Consider the following 17,156-nt stretch of genomic DNA (forward strand, 5'->3'; position numbering starts at 1 on the left):
CTCCTTCAAAACCTCGCGGCCGTCCTTTCCTCCCCACCCCCCGCGCAGTTCCCCCTTTGCTCGCTTCTGCGCATGTCCCGCTTTCCACCGCCGGCTTTTTTTTTTTCTTTGGTTCCCTTCCGCGCAGGCGCAACTGTTTCTTCGTCCCTCTTGCTTGCTTGTTCTTTTCCTAGAACAGCCGCGTGTGCGGGCGGGGGGGGGAGGGAGGACGCCTGCGCTCCGGCGCATGCGCGCGGGGAAGGTGAAAGGTCGGCAACATGGCGGCGGCCTCTTCAGGCGATGAAGCGCCGGACAATGAGGACTATTATTCGTTGCTGAACGTGCGGCGGGAGGTGAGGCGCTGAGGGGACGCGGCCACCTCCAGGGATCCGCCTCGGGGCATTCCGCGGGCCGGGAGGCGTGAGGGAGAACTGGCCGGAGAGGCTCGGCCAGTCATTGACAGGAGGGAAGCGGGCGGGGATGTCGGTCAAATGTATTAACTCTTGTGGGAGATGAAGTAGGAGCCTCCCGCTCTCTTGCTCCACGGCTGAGGAAATCTCGGTTTTGGGGGCTTTCCCGCCGAGGAGGGGCCCAAAGGGGAGGGGGGGAGTTCTCTAGAGGTCATCTAGTCCAGCCCTTGGCCCACAGATAAAGTAGCCTTTATTGTCAGTTTTTCTGTGTACACCCTGGCAGGGACGAAGGATGAAATTCTGATGCCCGCTCTTAACAGGATGGATAGATGGATAGAATGTATCTATATACTGTATCTATATCTATCTGTTTATCTAAATATCTATCATCTATCTATTTAAATATGCATCTCAATATCTATCTATATCCCATTATCCATCCCTCTATCCATCTATATTTTTCCACCTCCTCCTCCTCCTCTTAGATCGATCTATCTATCTATCTATCTATCTATCTATCTATCTATCTATCTCATCATCTATCTCTCCATCCATCTATATTCATTCTATCTATCCATCCATCCATCCATCTATCTATCTCATTATCTAACCCTCTATCCCTCTATATTCTTTCTATTTCTCTGCCTAAATATCTCTCTATCTCTCTATTTATCTATCCTATCATCTATCTATCCCTCCATCAATCCATCTATATTCATTCTATCTATCTCTATCCATCTATCAATCTCTATCTCTATCTCTCTCTGTATATGTATGTGTATATATGTGTGTGTGTGTATATATATGTGTGTGTGTGTATGTGTATATATGTATATATATGTGTGTGTGTGTGTGTGTGTATGCATACATACATACATAAATATATATGCTGGTCTTGTTGTATTCGGGTCTTTTCCCGTGTAAGATTTGAGATTCTCTTGGCAAGACCCGAATATAACAAGACCAGCATACCCACACCCGTGAAAATCTACGAAAACTATATATATATGAATGAATATGCATATGAATATGAACGTATTATTTATATATATATACATACATATATATATATATATATATATTCTTTCTTTCTTTCTTTCTTTCTTTCTTTCTTTCTTTCTTTCCATATACATGCATACATATGCAAGGTAGTCCTCTACTTATGATTACATTTGAACCCAACATTTATGTTACTGAGCGAGACATTTGCGAAGTGAGCTTTGCCCCATTTTAAGTGGATCCCTGCAGTTGTTAAAGTTAGTCACACGGTCGTTCAGTGAATCTGGCTTCCCCGTTGACTTTGCTGATCAGGTCGCAAAGAGGAATCACGTGACAGCAACAGTCATGAGTATGGGTCAGTGGCCAAGTGTCTGAATTCTGATCACGTGACCATGGGAAGGCTGTGATGGGTGTAAGTGTGAAAAAACGGTCAGGTCACTTTTTTCAGGGCCGTTGAACAGTCGCTAAATGAACTGTTGTAAATTGAGGACTAGCTCTATACCCATGCACAAACACACATACATGTGATTTATATATACATATACATACACACCCACATATGTACACCTACACACGCACACACACACATACACACACATAATATTGCCAAAAGTATTCGCTCACCCATCCAAATAATCAGAATCAGGTATTCCAATCACTTCCATGGCCATCGGTGTATAAAATCAAGTACCCAGGCAGACTGTTTTTACAAACATTTGGGAAAGAATGGGTTGCTCTCAGGAGGTCAGTGAATCCCAGCGTGGAACTGTGATAGGATGCCACCTGTGCAACAAATCCAGTCGTGAAATTTCCTCGCTCCTCAATATTCCACAGTCAGCTGTATTATAAGAACGTGGAAGTGTTTGGGAACGACAGCAACTCAGCCATGAAGCAGAAGGCCACGTAAACTCATCCAATATCCGTGTGTGACCTCACAAATGCGCTTCTGGAAGAATGGTCAAAAATTCCCATAAACACACTCCTAAACCTTGTGGACAGCCTTCCCAGAAGAGTTGAAGCTGTTATAGCTGCAAAGGGTGGACCGACGTCATATTGAACCCTATGGATTAGGAATGGGATGTCACTTATAGTAAGTTCATATGCGAGTAAAGGCAGGGGAACGAATACTTTTGGCAATCTAGTGTGTGTGTGTGTGTGTGTGTGTGTATGTGTTGTATTTGTGCTGATAAATAAATAAAGGGAGACTAGTATAGATCTATTTCAAGCTATTTAGCTCTCATCAGCTAGCCATACCCTTACTGGGATTCGAACCTGGGCTGTATTACATATTAGGCAGATGTGTTAACCACTAAGCCACAAGGTTCTCCTCCTTTATCAGCTGAGCCAGGGAAATAGGTATGTACACTAGATACACTAACTATATACATACATACATACATACATACACGTACACATATACACACATTTACAAACACACGTATTTATATGCTGTTCCCTTCCCACCAAAGGTGATTCCTATTTTTCTACTTGCATTTTTAAAAGTTTCCGAACTCCTAGGTTGACAGAAGCTGGGACAAGGAACGGGAGCTCCCTCTGTTACGTGACACTAGGGATTCGAACTGCCGACCTTTCTGATTGACAAGCTCAGTGTCTTAGCCACTGAGCTACCGTGTGTGTGTGCGTGTGTGTGTATAAATTCATAGTGGATAAAACACTTGAGAGTTAACAAGGTTGATACTACGGTATACTACTTCGATACTACAAAGAGCTGAAGTGGCGCAGTGGTTAGAGTGCAGTACTGCAGGGTACTTCTGCTGCCTGCCGGCTGCCTGCAATTTGGCAGTTCAAATCTCACAAGGCTCAAGGTCAACTAAGCCTCCCATCCTTCCGAGGTGGGTCAAATGAGGACCCAGATTGTTGGGGGCAAGAGGCTGACTCTGTAAACCACTTGGAAAGGGCTGTAAAAGCACTGTGAAGCGGTATATAAGTCTTCAGGACTATTCTTTCCTTCCTTCCCCCCCCCCTCTCTCTCCCTTCCTTCCTTCCTTCCTTCCTTCCTTCCTTCCTTCCTTCCTTCCTTCCTTCCTTCCTTCCTTCCTTCCTTCCCCCTCACTCCCTCTTTCTATTCCTTCTCTCCTTCCTTCCTCACCCCCCTCTCCCTTCCTTTCTTGCTGTTACAGTGGTTAGAATGCAGTACTGCAGGCTGATTCTGCCCATTGCCAGCAGTTCGATCCTGAGTGGCTCAAGGTCGGCTCAGCCTTCCGTCCTTCCAAGGTGGGTCAAATGAGGACCCAGATAGTTGGGGGACAAGAGGCTGACTCTGTAAAACCACTTGGAGAGGGCTGTAAAAGCACTGTGAAGCGGTATATAAGTCTTCAGGACTATTCTTTCCTTCCTTCCCCCCCCCCTCTCTCTCTCCCTTCCTTCCTTCCTTCCTTCCTTCCTTCCTTCCTTCCTTCCTTCCCCCTCACTCCCTCTTTCTATTCCTTCCTTCTCTCCTTCCTTCCTCACCCCCCTCTCCCTTCCTTCCTTGCTGTTACAGTGGTTAGAATGCAGTATTGCAGGCTGATTCTGCCCAGCGCCAGCAGTTCGATCCTGACTGGCTCAAGGTCGACTCAGCCTTCCGTCCTCCCGAGGTGGGTCAAATGAGGACCCAGATAGTTGGGGGACAAGAGGCTGACTCTGTAAAACCGCTTCAAGAGGGCCATAAAGCCCTGTGAAACGGTATATAAATCTAAGGGCCATAGCTATACGGTACAAAGCTTCATCTATTATTATTAGAGGAGCGTGGGTGGGGTGGGGTGGGGGCTTGGAAAAGGTCCTACAGGGTAGCCAGAATGGGTCAAAGAGGCTCTCAGGGAAATGGATAAGAAGCCCCTTCACAAAGGCAAATGCCAGAGGGAGGCCTCTTAGGAGGCAAAAATCCAAATTTTGGAACCCTTTGCAGGTGATCCTCAAGTTGCAACCACAATCGAGCATCGAACTTTCCCTGGCTAAGCCAGACCGTTGTTAAGTGAATGTCACCCCCTTTTTGACGTCCTTTCTTGCTATGTGAATCCTTGCTCTTCTTAAGTCATTAAACGAACTGCCGTAAGTTGAGGACTACTTATTGACTAGTCCAGTGTTTCTCAACCTTGGCAACTTGAAGATGTCCGGACTTCAACTCCCAGAATTCCCCAGCCAGCGAATGCTGGCTGGGGAACTCTGGGAGTTGAAGTCCGGACATCTTCAAGTTGACAAGGTTGAGAAACACTGTCCTAACCACTGCTGGGGAATTCTGGGAGTTGAAGTCCGGACATCTTCAAGTTGACAAGGTTGAGAAACACTGGACTAGGCAATGTTTTACCTTTTTTACTCAGCTCATATTTTTCAGCTACAAGCCTCTTTTTATATCAAATCGACTGGCACCATCAGAGGTAGAGAAAACGGTGCTTTTAAATGTGTTATGCGTTAAATTTTGGGATTAATTAGTTCGGGAGAGCTTCCGTCGGAGCAGATCTACGGCTCGCCTCTTCTCCCACCCCCCACCCCCCCACCCCACTCCGGTTTTAAATTGCCCGAGGGGGGAAATAAAATTGGAACGAGACGCTAAACTCTGTTTTTCTATCATCAGTGTTAACAGTCCTGCCAAGAATGTAGAATCGCTTCCTTTTGCAGAGTTAATGGCTAATTGAAAGACACGCGGGCCCTTTATCCGGCTCCGAAAGTTTTGCGGCTTTTATTATATTTGATGGCGGCAGAAATAAAGAGTTTGTTATCAAATCACGATTTTATTTTATTTTTAAAAAAGGACAAAGCGTAATTCTTTTTAACTCCTGTCTTCTTGTTCTTGCTCTCCTGGCCATATTGCCTGAAGGTGATTTCCACACTTGTGCAGGCAAACCACTAGTCCTTGGCTTACAACCGTTCAGTTTACAGTCATAAAGACATGCCAGTTGCTAGAAAGGAGTGGGGACATATATAACTGGAGAGGAAATCCCCACTCCCTTTTAACACTGATGTTGTTCCCTAGTTGGGTCGTGAAACGTCTGTAAGAAAACGTCCAAGCTCAGAAAGTTCAAGGACCTCACAGTTCCTCCTTCTTTTCTTTTTTTCCTTCTCTCCTCCTCTCCTTCTCTCCCCCTCCTTCTCATCCTTCTCTCCTCTCTGTTTTTCTTCTCTCCTTCTCCTCTCCTCCTCCTTTTTTCCTCTTCTCCCCTCCTCATCCTTCTCTCCTCTCTGTTTTTCTTCTCTTCTTCTCCTCACCTCCTCTCCTTTTTTCCTCCTCTCCCCCTCCTTCTCATCCTTCTCTATGTTTTTCTTCTCTCCTCTTCTTTTTTTCCTTCTCTCCTCTCCTTTTTTCCTCCTCTCCCCTCCTTCTCATCCTTCTCTCCTCTATGTTTTTCTTCTCTTCTTCTCCTCACCTCCTCTCCTTTTTTCCTCCTCTCCCCCTCCTTCTCATCCTTCTCTATGTTTTTCTTCTCTCCTCTTCTTTTTTTCCTTCTCTCCTCTCCTTTTTTCCTCCTCTCCCCTCCTTCTCATCCTTCTCTCCTCTATGTTTTTCTTCTCTTCTTCTCCTCACCTCCTCTCCTTTTTTCCTCCTCTCCCCCTCCTTCTCATCCTTCTCTATGTTTTTCTTCTCTCCTCCTCTCCTTTTTTCCTCCTCTCCTCCTCTCCTTTTTTCCTCCTCTCTACCTCCTTCTCATCCTTCTCCTTCTCTCCTCTGTTTTTCTTCTCTCCCCCTCCTCTCCTCTCTTTTTTCCTTCTCTCCCCCTCCTTCTCATCCTTCTCTCCTCTCTGTTTTTCTTCTCCTTCTCTCCTCCTCTCCTTTTTTCCTTCTCTTCCCCTCCTCCTCCTTCACTTCTCCTCCTCCTCTCCATTTTTTCTTCCCCTCCTTCTCCCCCTCCTCGCCTCCTCCTTTTTTCCTTCTCTCCTCCTCCTCCTTTTCCTCCTCCACTCCTCTCCTTTTCCCCTTCCCTTTCTCCTCTTCCTCCTTCTCCTCTCTCTTTCCTCCTCTCCACGAACCCCACTCCCTTCCGACACTGATGATGTTTCCTAGTCAGGTTGTGAAACGTCTGCAAGGAAACAGCCAAGCTCAGAGAGCAGTACGGACTCCGTAGTTTTAATTTTGCAAAATTTTATTTTGAGTGCCTTCACGTTTATGTGAATTTGTTCCCCGTGGAAGCAGGCACAATTTCATCTATTGTATTTTATTGTTATTTTATTTAAAAAAAGAACCAAGTAGATTTTAAAAAAACAGTTGGAGCTATGCTTCATGTCCTTCGTTAAGTTCCCCTTAATAAGTACCCAGGTTGTAATATTTGTGGTTTTATAACTTTCATAAGATGGCATTTTTCCCAGGCTGTGCTTGAAAAGTGGGCGAGAAAACCCTTTTAACTAAACTTAACGCTAAACAAATAAATAGGGGGAAGAAAAAAAGCCATTTATTTCCCAGAGGACCAAATCTGTTCAGGGCAAACATTTTGTCAAGGTGACAGTTCTTTATAGTTATTAATTTTAGGCTGCATTCAGAGCAGGAACAACCCCAGAACTATGTTTATTAAATAGGAAAGATGGCTGGGTTGATTTCCGCCATCCGATGAGTCGCCAGGAGGGATTGTAAAAAATACGGAGCCCAGGTGAATAGAGCCATGGAGCCTGTCAGCCTCCTTTCAAAATATAAGGCTGTTATGACAGGCCGTTTAATTGAGGAACTTATAAATCAAGATTGAACCAAGCTAGAGCTCCCAGGCACCTCCAAGCTTTGAATGCTGGCTTCGGGGCAGGCGTCTCGAGTAATTGCTTCTCGCGTCCCTGACCTGTTTAGTGGAAAATTAAAAAAAAATAAAAATCCTACCACAATGATTTAATTAAAATTTGCAGCCCCGTCACCTCCGATCCTCTGTCTTTCTCTTATCCTGGTTAGTCTGACCAAGGAGACCAGAGTTAAACAAACCAGGGTGAGATGAGATATTGGAGGGGGGGGAGGAAGGATCTGACTTTTGCCAATAGTTCTGGCAACGGCAAGAAAATGATTTTGCGACGATAATTGAGCTCCAGATTTCCTTTGCCGTGAGACACCGTCATAACACCCGTTTTACGAACTGTAAATTTTGGGCTCAGTCGTGGCCGTAACCGAGGAAAACCCATATCCACGACTTGAAAGTCTCCTTACGACTTGAAATGCCTCGGAGAGACGTGCTCACTCATGGGATATTGAGCCGGTGACCTTAGCGATTTTCTTCCCCCCCCCCCTCTCAATCCGGCGGTGATGAAAAAGCCCAATTTTGCATTTTATGAACGTGATATTCGCGCAAGGGGGGGGTTGGGGGTTGAAAAAAAAATTGAACGGGCTCATTTCTATGACTTAATCAATAGCACATTAAGCCATTTATCACCCGTTTGATTAAAATCCTGGCCCGAGCCCACTCCTGCCTCATTGGCGTTAATTCTCAAGTATAAAAGAGAGAGGCAGTGAAATGCGTTTTCGGAAACTGGCAGGTTTTGTCCAATTTGCATGGAGATGAGCTAAGAATTTATATGTGTGTGTGTGTGTGTGTGTGTGTGTGTGTGTGTGTGTGTTTTATTTGTGCTGATAAATAAATGGCTAAGATGTCTGCCTATTATGTAATATAGCCCAGGTTCGAATCCCAGTAAGGGTATGGCTAGCTGATGAGAGCTAAATAGCTTGAAATAGATCTATACTAGTCTCCCTTTATTTATTTATCAGCACAAATATAAAAACACAAATATAACAAAGGCAACAGTAAAAATATTGGGTTTCTGTCGTGATGGACTCTTGTGACGAGCCGATTGACAGATGATGGAAGCAGTTAGCTTCCTCCCATAATTGGGGCTTACCAGGGGTTGTAAAAATCAATCTATCTATCTATCTATCTATCTATCTATCTATCTATCTATCTATCATCTATCTATCTATCTATCTATATCTATATCTATCTATCTATCTATCTATCTATCTATCTATCTATCATCTATCTATCTATCTATCTATCTATCTATATCTATATCTATATCTATCTATCTATCTATCTATCATCTATATATCTATATCTATATCTATCTATCTATCTATCTATCTATCTATCTATCTATCTATCATCTATCTATCTATCTATCTATATATCTATATCTATATCTATATCTATATCTATATCTATCTATCTATCTATCTATCTATCTATCTATCTATCTATCTATCTATCTATCTATCTATCTATCTATCTATCTTATATAAAACAGAACCAAAAAAAAAAAACCTTAACTCCAGAAATGGCTCCAGTCCCGCTACTTATATTTAAAAACAGTGTGGTTTTCTGCTGCTTTAAGAACAGAAGCTGGGCTCTTCAATTTGTGAAGGCCAGGAGATGACGCCAAGATCAATCCATTAAGATTAGAGCTGGAAGGGATCTTGGAGGTCTTCTAGTCCAACCCTCTGCTAGAGCCGAGGGGGCGCAGTGGTTAGAGTGCTTTACTGCAGCCACTTTAGCTGACTGTTAGTTGCAGTTCAGCGGTTCAAATCTCACCGGCTCAGGGTTGACAGCCTTCCATCCTTCTGAGGTGGGTGAAATGAGGACCCAGACTGTGGGGGGCGATATGCCGACTCTGTAAACCGCTTAGAGAGGGCTGAAAGCCCTATGAAGCGGCATATAAGTATAACTGCTATTGCTATTGCTATAAGCAGGAAGCAGGAAGCCCTAGACCATTTTAATCAATCTGTCAGCGTTCCAAATATCATGCAGAATTAAATCAGAGTCAAAGGCAAAACTATGCCCCCCCTTAATGAGAGTGTGGCAGGCCAAAGATTCTTAAAGGAATCGCTGCAGGCCTGACACAATCACTCAATCAATGAGAATAGAGCTGGAAGGGACCTTGGAGGTCTTCTAGTCCAACCCCCTGATCAAGCAGGAGACCCTAGGCCATTTCAATCAATCAATCAATCAGAATAGAGATGGAAGGGACCTTGGAGGTCTTCTAGTCCAACCCCTCCTCTTTTGCGACCGTCAAAAAGCTCGGCTTTCCTTATGTAGCAGATTTCAGGAGCCTCGATTGCTGGTTTAATGGGGATTTCTGGTCTTTTTTTTTTTCTCCCCCCCCCCTTTCTCCAGGCCTCTCAAGAGGAGTTAAAAGCCGCCTACCGCCGGCTGTGTATGCTGTACCATCCCGACAAGCACAGAGACCCCGAACTCAAGACCCAGGCGGAGCAGCTCTTCAACCTCCTCCATCAGGCTTATGAAGGTGAGAGGCCGGGGGTGGGGGGGGTGGGGGTGTCTCCCTTCTATTTTCCGAGCAGGGTTTGGTTTTCTTGCAGACGTTTTCATGACCCAACTGGGGAACATCATCAGTGCTAGGAGGGAGTGGGGTTATGTGGAGAAGAGGAGGAGGAGGAGGAGGAGGAGAAGGAAGAGAGAAAGAAAAGGGGAGGAGGAAGGAAGGAGAAGGAACGAAGGGGAGGAGAAAGAGAATGGGGGAAGGAGAAGGAATGATGGGAAGGGAGGAGGAAGAGGACTGTGGGGTCCTTGGTGCCCTCTAAGCTTGGTGGGTTTCTTGCAGACGTTTCGTGACCCAGCTAGGGAACATCATCAGGGCGGCCTACCACTGACTGTGTGTTTTGTGGGGCATTGATGATATTACTTAGTTGGGCCATGAAATCTCTGCAAGAACATCACTAAGATCAGAGAGCACTAAGGATGCAACCATCCTCCTCCTCTTCTTCTTCCTCCTCCTCCTCCTCCTCTTCTTCCCCTTCTCTTCCTCTTCTTCTTCCTCCTCCTCCTCCTCTTCTTCTTCCCTCTCCTCCTCCTCTTCTTCTTCCTCCTCCTCCTCCTCTTCTTCTTCCTCCTCCTCTTTTTCCTCCTCCTCTTCTTCCTCCTCTTCTTCTCCTCCTCCTTCTCCTCTTCTTTCCTCCTCTTCTTCTTCCTCCTCCTCCTCCTCTTCTTCCTCCTCCTCCTCTTCTTCCTCCTCCTCTTCCTCCTCCTCCTCCTCTTCCTCTTCTTCTTCCTCCTCCTCTTCCTCTTCTTCTTCCTCCTCCTCCTCCTCTTCTTCTTCCTCCTCCTCTTTTTCCCTCCTCCTCTTTCTTCCTCCTCTTCTTCTCCTCCTCCTCCTCTTCTTTCCTCCTCTTCTTCTTCCTCCTCCTCCTCCTCTTCTTCCTCCTCCTCCTCTTCTTCTTCCTCCTCCTCCTCCTCTTCCTCCTCCTCTTCCTCCTCCTCTTCTTCCTCCTCCTCTTCTTCCTCTTCTTCCTCCTCCTCCTCTTCCTCCTCCTCCTCTTCTTCTTCCTCCTCTTCTTCTTCCTCCTCCTCCTCCTCCTCCTCCCCCTCCCCCCTTCTAGCATTAATGATGTTACTAGTTTGCTGATGAAAAGTCTGTGAGGAAACCAGCTCAGAGAGCATTAAGGAGCCCACGATCTTCCTCCTCCTTTTTCCGCCCAACTCTCAAATCCCACCCCCCTTCCAGCACTGGTGATGTTACCTAGCGGGGGTCACGAAACATCTTGCAAGAGATAAGCCAGCTCCGAGAGCACCAAGGGCCCTACAGTTCTCCTCCTCCTCCTCCTCTCCAGCATTAATGACGTTACCTAGTTTGGTAATGAAACGTCTACCGAAAACAAGCAGAGACCATGTAGACCCACAATCCCCCCCTCCCTTTAAAGCCCACCGTTCTTACATTACCGATATGTCAGATGCTGGAAGTGCTGAAGACCAGACGGGGCTCCTCTCCGTGATGAACCTTCCCCCCCCCCCCCGCAAGTTTCTTAGCTGCCCGCGTGAGCCTCTCTCGTGTGCCTTTCCCGTAAGAGCTTCACCCGCTGGCACTTCTGGTCCGGCCCATCAGCAGCAGACGGCGGGCGTTCTCCGCAAAGGGCTTCGCCACAGAGCTCCTTCCCAGTTAATGCGTCTGCTCTTTCCGTCGGACAGACACCAGGAGGGGACTGGGGGGTGGTAGTGTGTGAGGTCTCCAAGGTTACCCAAAGGGCTCGATTTTCTCCCTCCTCTCCCAATTCCCCACGGCATTTCCTTCCCTCTGCAGAGAGAGAGGACAGAGACAGAGAGAAAGAAGAGAGAGGGGGAGAGACATAGAGGGGAGAGAGAGGAGAGGGAGACAGAGAGAGGGAGGGAGAGAGATAGAGAGAGAAAGAGACTGAGAGTGGGGTGAGAGGGAGAGAAAGAAGAGAGTGAAAGAAAGAGAGGGAGGGAGGGAGGAAGAAGAGAGCGAGAGTGGGGTGAGAGGGAGAGAAAGAAGAGAGAGAGGGAGAGAGAGGGGAGAGAGAGAGAGACCATGGGGTGAGAGGGAGAGAAAGAAGAGAGAGAGGAGAGAGAGGGGGGGAGAGAGAGGAGGGTGGGAGGAAGAGAAAGGAGAGAGAGAAGAGAGGAGAGATAGAGGGAGGGAGGAGGTGAAAGACAGGAAGAGAGAGAAGAGACAGAGAGGTGAGAAGGAGAGAAAGAGTGAGAGAGAGTGAGGTGGGAGGGAGAGAAAGAAGAGAGAGAGGAGGTAGGGAGGAAGAGAAAGGAGAGAGAAAGAGGAGAGATAGAGGGAGGGAGAGAGAAAGACAGGAAGAGAGAAAGAAGAGACAGAGGTGAGAAGGAGAGAGAGAAAGAGAGAGAGAGTGGGGTGAGAGGGAGCGAAGGAAGAGAGGAGGTAGGGAGGAAGAGAAAGGCGAGAGAGAGAGAGAGGGAGAGAGGGAGGGAGGGTGAAAGAAAGGAAGAGAGAGGAAGAGACAGAGAGGTGAGAAGGAGAGAAGGAGGGGGTGAGGGGAGAAAGGAAGGAAGAGAGGAGGTAGGGAGGAAGAGAAAGGAGGAGGAAAGGAGAGATAGAGGAGCCAGAGAGAGAGGTGAGAAAGAGGAAGGAGGGAAGAGAAAGAAGAGAGAGAGATTTTAAAAGAAAGATTTTGGCCCTAAGAAAAGCTTAGAAGTGAAAGTTTGCCAATGGAACAGAACCCCAGAGGGGAATCAACAACCTGTGCAAAAAAAAACCATAATGGATCCACACCGCTTGCCATGATGTGAGATGCCAGGGTTGATATTTTCATTTTTCTTTCAGTCCTGCAAAAGCCATGCCGGCCAAGCTTTCCATGAAAAGCTTCCCTGATCCCGGGTGGGTCGAAGGAATCCTCCAAGCCTCTCCATTATTGATAGCTTGCAGCAATTTTTGGGGGGAGATCCGGGGCAAGCGGGGTGGGGGGAGAGGGAAGGAGGGGCCACCAAAGCTGAAGGAAATGAGCAGCTGGCCAGATTTGGCTCCCCCCCCCGGGCCCTCCCTCCAGCAAAACTGCAAGGCCAGCAATTTTGGGGGGGGGGGCGTCCGTTGCTCAGAGGGAAATAGTAAATAAATGATTTCTTATTAAATCCCAGAGATTAGCCGGAGAAATTTGGCTCTGGAGTTTTTTGGAAGGGTCAGCATTTCTGGACTCCCAATTCCTCTGGATGTGAACAGAATGATAGACTGCAGTCTCTCTCTCTCTCTCTATCTCTCTATCTCTCTCTCCCTCTCTCCCTCTCTCTCCCCCTCTCTCTCTCCCCCTTGCCCGGTTTAAGAGGGGTAGGGGAGACTTCAACTCCCAGAATTCTCCAGGCATCCTCTCCCGCCCTCCATTTCTTCCTCCCCTCTTCCCTCCCTCTGTATTCTTCCTTTCTTCTTTTTCCTTCCTTCCTCCCTCCTTCCCACCCTTCCATCCTATTCTTTCTTTTTTCTCCCTCCCTTCATTTCTTCCTCCCCTCTTCCCTCCATTATCTTCCTTCACCTCCCTCCCTCCCTCCATATTCTTTCTTTCTTTTTCCTTCCTTCCTCCTTCCCTCTCCTACCTGCCCTCCTTTCTTTCTTGTGCCATCTTTTTTTCCTTCTTTCCACCCTCCCTCTTCTTTCTTTTTCTTCCTCCCTCACTTCCTCTTCTTTCTTTCCTTCTTTCTTTCTTTCTTTCTTTCTTTCTTTCTTTCTTTCTTTCTTTCTTTCTTTCTTTCTTTCTTTCTTTCTTCCTCCTTCCCTCTCCCACCTGCCCTTTCTTTCTTGTGCGATCTTTTTTTCCTTCTTTCCTCCCTCCCTCCCTCTTCTTTCTTTCTTTCTTTCTTTCTTTCTTTCTTTTTTCCTCCCTTCCTCCCTTCTTTCCAATATACATCCTCATTGTGGCCCCGCTTACTCTCTTACAATCCCTTCCTCTGCATTCTCTCCGCTCTGGAGAACGGGGCGGGGGAGAAAAAGCAAGCGTGGCTGGCTAAGGAACTCTGGGACCCGAAGTCCACGCTCGCCTTCAAGTTGCCGCGGTTGTGGCAAACACCGATTTACAACGTCCTTAATCGGAATTTTGGGGCACACGGGAGCCCCAGAGGAGCTGGAAAAAAAGTGGACGCCCACTGCCCCCTAAAACCTTCCAGTCTTCGCTTCCCCAGCACCCCAGTTTGAAATTCGGTTTTTTTTTTTGGAAAGGTGCTGGGATTTAGGATTGGGCAGAATGCATTTAAAAAAAAATAGGCTTAAAAATATCTTTCTAGAGACCGACAGCCCTATCATCCTGTGTGAATTGCGTGGATTGTTTCCCCCCCCCCTTTCTTCTAAAAATAATAGCGAAAAGGCGCAGGGAATGTGTTTGCACGGACTGGGTGAGGGGGCTCGGCCGTGAACTTAGCCTCCAACGTGGCAGCTTCGGATAATCATCATGTCTCGATTTTAATTTCCAGTGCTCAGTGATCCCCAGACTCGAGCCATCTATGACATTTATGGAAAGCGAGGCCTTGAGATGGAAGGATGGGAGGTAAGTAGAAGGGGAAGGGAGGGAGGGAGGGAGAGAGAGAGATGCTACTATCCACGTTGTCTGGTCACCCTCTTGGCTTTGGGTTGGTCGTCTGTTTAGGGCAGGGAAGGAGAAACGGACGAGTGTAACAGAGATGGAAGGGGCCTTGGAGGTCTTCTAGTCCAACCCTCCCCCTGCTCAAGCAGGAAACCCTCTACAATTCAAAGACAAATGGCTGTCCAGTCTCTTCTTTAAAAAACCTCCAGTGGTGGAGTACCCGTAGAACTCCTGGTGGCAAGCCGTTCCTCTGGCTAATTGTCCTCGCTGTCAGGAAATTCCTCCTTAATTCCAGGTCGCTTCTCTCCTGGATTAGTTTCCATCCATTGCTTCTCGTCCTGCCTTCATTGAGCTTTGGAGAACAGGTTGACCCCTTCCTCTTCTTTGGGGCAGCCCTTTAAATATTGGAAGATTGCTGTCATGTTCTGTCATTAACAAAATAACAGAGTTGGGGATCTTGGAGGGGAAGGGACCTTGGAGGTCTTCTAGTCCAACCCCCTGCTTAGGAAGGAAACCCCACATCACTTCAGACAAATGGCTATCCAGCATCTTCTTAAAGACTTCCAGTGTTGGGGCATTGACAACTTCTGGAGGCAAATTCTTTCCACTGATTAATTGTTCTCACTGTCTCCCTCTTCTTTGTGGCAACCCCTGAGATATTGGAAGACTGCTGTCATGTTCTGTCATTAACAGAATAACAGAGTTGGGGATCTTGGAGGGGAAGGGACCTTGGAGGTCTTCTAGTCCAACCCCCTGCCTAGGCTCTATAGACGATTTCAGACAAATGGCAATCCAGCATCTTCTTAAAGACTTCCAGTGTTGGGGCATTCACAACTTCTGGAGGCAAATTCTGTTCCACTGATTGATTGTTCTGTCAGGAAATTCCTCCTCAGTTCTAAGTTGCTTCTCTCCTTGATTAGTTTCCACCCATTGCTTCTTGTTCTGCCCTCAGGTGCCTTGGAGAATAGCTTGATTCCATCTTCTTTGGGGCAACCCCTGAGATATTGGAAGACTGCTATCATGTCTCCCCTGGTCCTTCTTTTCATTCAACTAGACAGACCCAGTTCCTGCAACCGTTCTTCATATGTTTTAGCCTCCAGTCCCCTAGTCCTCTTTGTTGCTCTTCTCTGTGCTTTTCACAACCTCTTGACTTTGGAAAGCTCCACTTTTTCAGCAGAGATTCTGCCCTTCTGTGCAGCTAAAAATACCAGCGACGGGAACGGTCGCTCTGGCTGGTCTTGCACCTTGTTGACAGACAGCGAAAAATCTGTCAAGTGGAGGATGTGTTAGTGATTGCAGAAAAATTGGGCCAGGAGGGCATTCAAAAAAAATGATTATTATTTTTTTTTTTAAAAAAGGAAGTAATGCACTCATTATAAACACTGCAAAAACGCTCAGCTAGGCTATCGACCTGTAATCTCCTTGCTGTTTAATTATTATTTTTCCTTAAAATAAAGAATTGAAGAGATCTCTTGAAAAGAAGGGGGGGGGATTTTCCGCAATGGATTTGTTTAACGTGTAACACTCGGTAATCCTCGACTTATGACCACATTCGGCCCTCCAAAATTCCCACCGCTAAGCGAGACGGTTGCTAAGTGAGCGTTGCCCCATTTTACGGCCTTTCCTGGCACCATTGTTAAGCGAACCCCTGCGTTTGTTAAGCGAGTCACGTGGTCGTTAAACGAATCCGTCTCCCCTCCCCCCCTTGACTTTGCTTGTCAGGCGGCCGCGAAAGGGGATCACGTGACCGTCGTAAATATGAGTCAGGTGCCAAGCGTCCTAATTTCGACTAGGTGACGACGGAGAAGATGCAAAGGTCGTAAGTGTGAAACATGGTTTTCCCAGGGCTGTTTCAACTTTGGACGGTCGCTAAATGAACGGTCGTAAGTCCGAGACCACCTGGTGATAGAGACGTATGGAAATGTCTTAACTGAAGTCTGGGCGCGTTTAATATTTGCCGATATTCTGCATCAGGGAATTAGCAATAGCAATAGCAATATAGCAGTAGACTTATATACCGCTTCATAGGCCTTTCAGGCCTCTCTAAGCGGTTTACAGAGAGTCAGCATATTGCCCCCAACAATCTGGGTCCTCATTTTACCCACCTCGGAAGGATGGAAGGCTGAGTCAACCCTGAGCCGGTGAGATTTGAACCGCTGACCTGCTGATCTAGCAGTAGCCTGCAGTGCTGCATTTAACCACTGCGCCACCTTGGCTCTTAAGTGAGAAACGCAATATTTACCCAACAATATTTTGAGTTCCTTTTCTTTCTTTCTTTCTTTCTTTCTTTCTTTCTTTCTTTCTTTCTTTCTTTCTTTCTTTCTTTCTTTCTTTCTTTCTTTCCTTCCTTCCTTCCTTCCTTCCTTCTTTCTTTTCTTTCTTTCTTTCTTTCTTCTCTCCCCCGCCCTCCACCTCCACCTCACTTAGGTGATTTATCTTGCAATAATAAAATAGTGGAGATATTGGCATTCAGCTCAAGAGATTTTTTAAAAAAAAAACCTTTAAAGGTCTTTCTGTTAAAAATAACTCCGTGTGTATTTAGCTTTTTATGGCCAAGTGGTCGACGCAGCCGTGACGGGAAAAATTGGCAGGCCAGGTGAGGGGGGGGAAAAAAAGACTCCTTAGGGGCAAATTTTGTTCCACTCCCAGAAAGAGAACATAGAATACACGGAGGCCTCGGCTTATGATCACAATTGTGTCTAAACTTTATGTTGCTAAGTGAGACCATTGGTGATCCCCCCCCCTCCGTTTTACAATCTTTCTCTTCTGACTTCGGCTTTCCCAAAAAGCAGGAGGAAGAGTCTTGGTCCCGAGAAAACCCCTTTGATTAAACCAGTGTTTCTCAACCTTGGCAACTTTTAAGTCCTGTGGACTACAACTCCCAGAATTCCCCAGCCAGCATAGCTGGCTGGGGAATTCTGGGAGTTGAAGTCCACAGGACTTAAAAGTTGCCAAGGTTGAGAAACACTGGATTAAACGAATGTGAATTCCTCCCATTCCCATTCAATCTTTCAAAGGAATATTTAAGA

The 17,156-nt window shown here is 46.5% G+C and overlaps 1 protein-coding gene across 1 annotated transcript in view; it reads left to right on the forward strand.

The window, feature by feature from the left end:
- Window positions 1-204: 204 nt before the first annotated feature.
- Window positions 205-17,156, forward strand: part of DNAJC11 (DnaJ heat shock protein family (Hsp40) member C11) — a 34,693-nt gene continuing 17,741 nt past the window's right edge. Inside the window, exons 1-3 of the mRNA XM_087702048.1 lie at window positions 205-332; window positions 9,458-9,587; window positions 14,018-14,091. Of these exons, the coding sequence (XP_087558174.1) occupies window positions 258-332; window positions 9,458-9,587; window positions 14,018-14,091 (279 nt within the window). The 5' untranslated portion in view covers window positions 205-257. The remainder of the gene's footprint in view (window positions 333-9,457; window positions 9,588-14,017; window positions 14,092-17,156) is intronic.

Source organism: Thamnophis sirtalis, unplaced genomic scaffold, assembly GCF_051295495.1.
Source record: "Thamnophis sirtalis isolate CommonGarterSnake01/CBP01778 unplaced genomic scaffold, rThaSir2_p1.2 scaffold_15, whole genome shotgun sequence".
Classification (NCBI taxonomy): Eukaryota; Metazoa; Chordata; class Lepidosauria; order Squamata; family Natricidae; genus Thamnophis; species Thamnophis sirtalis.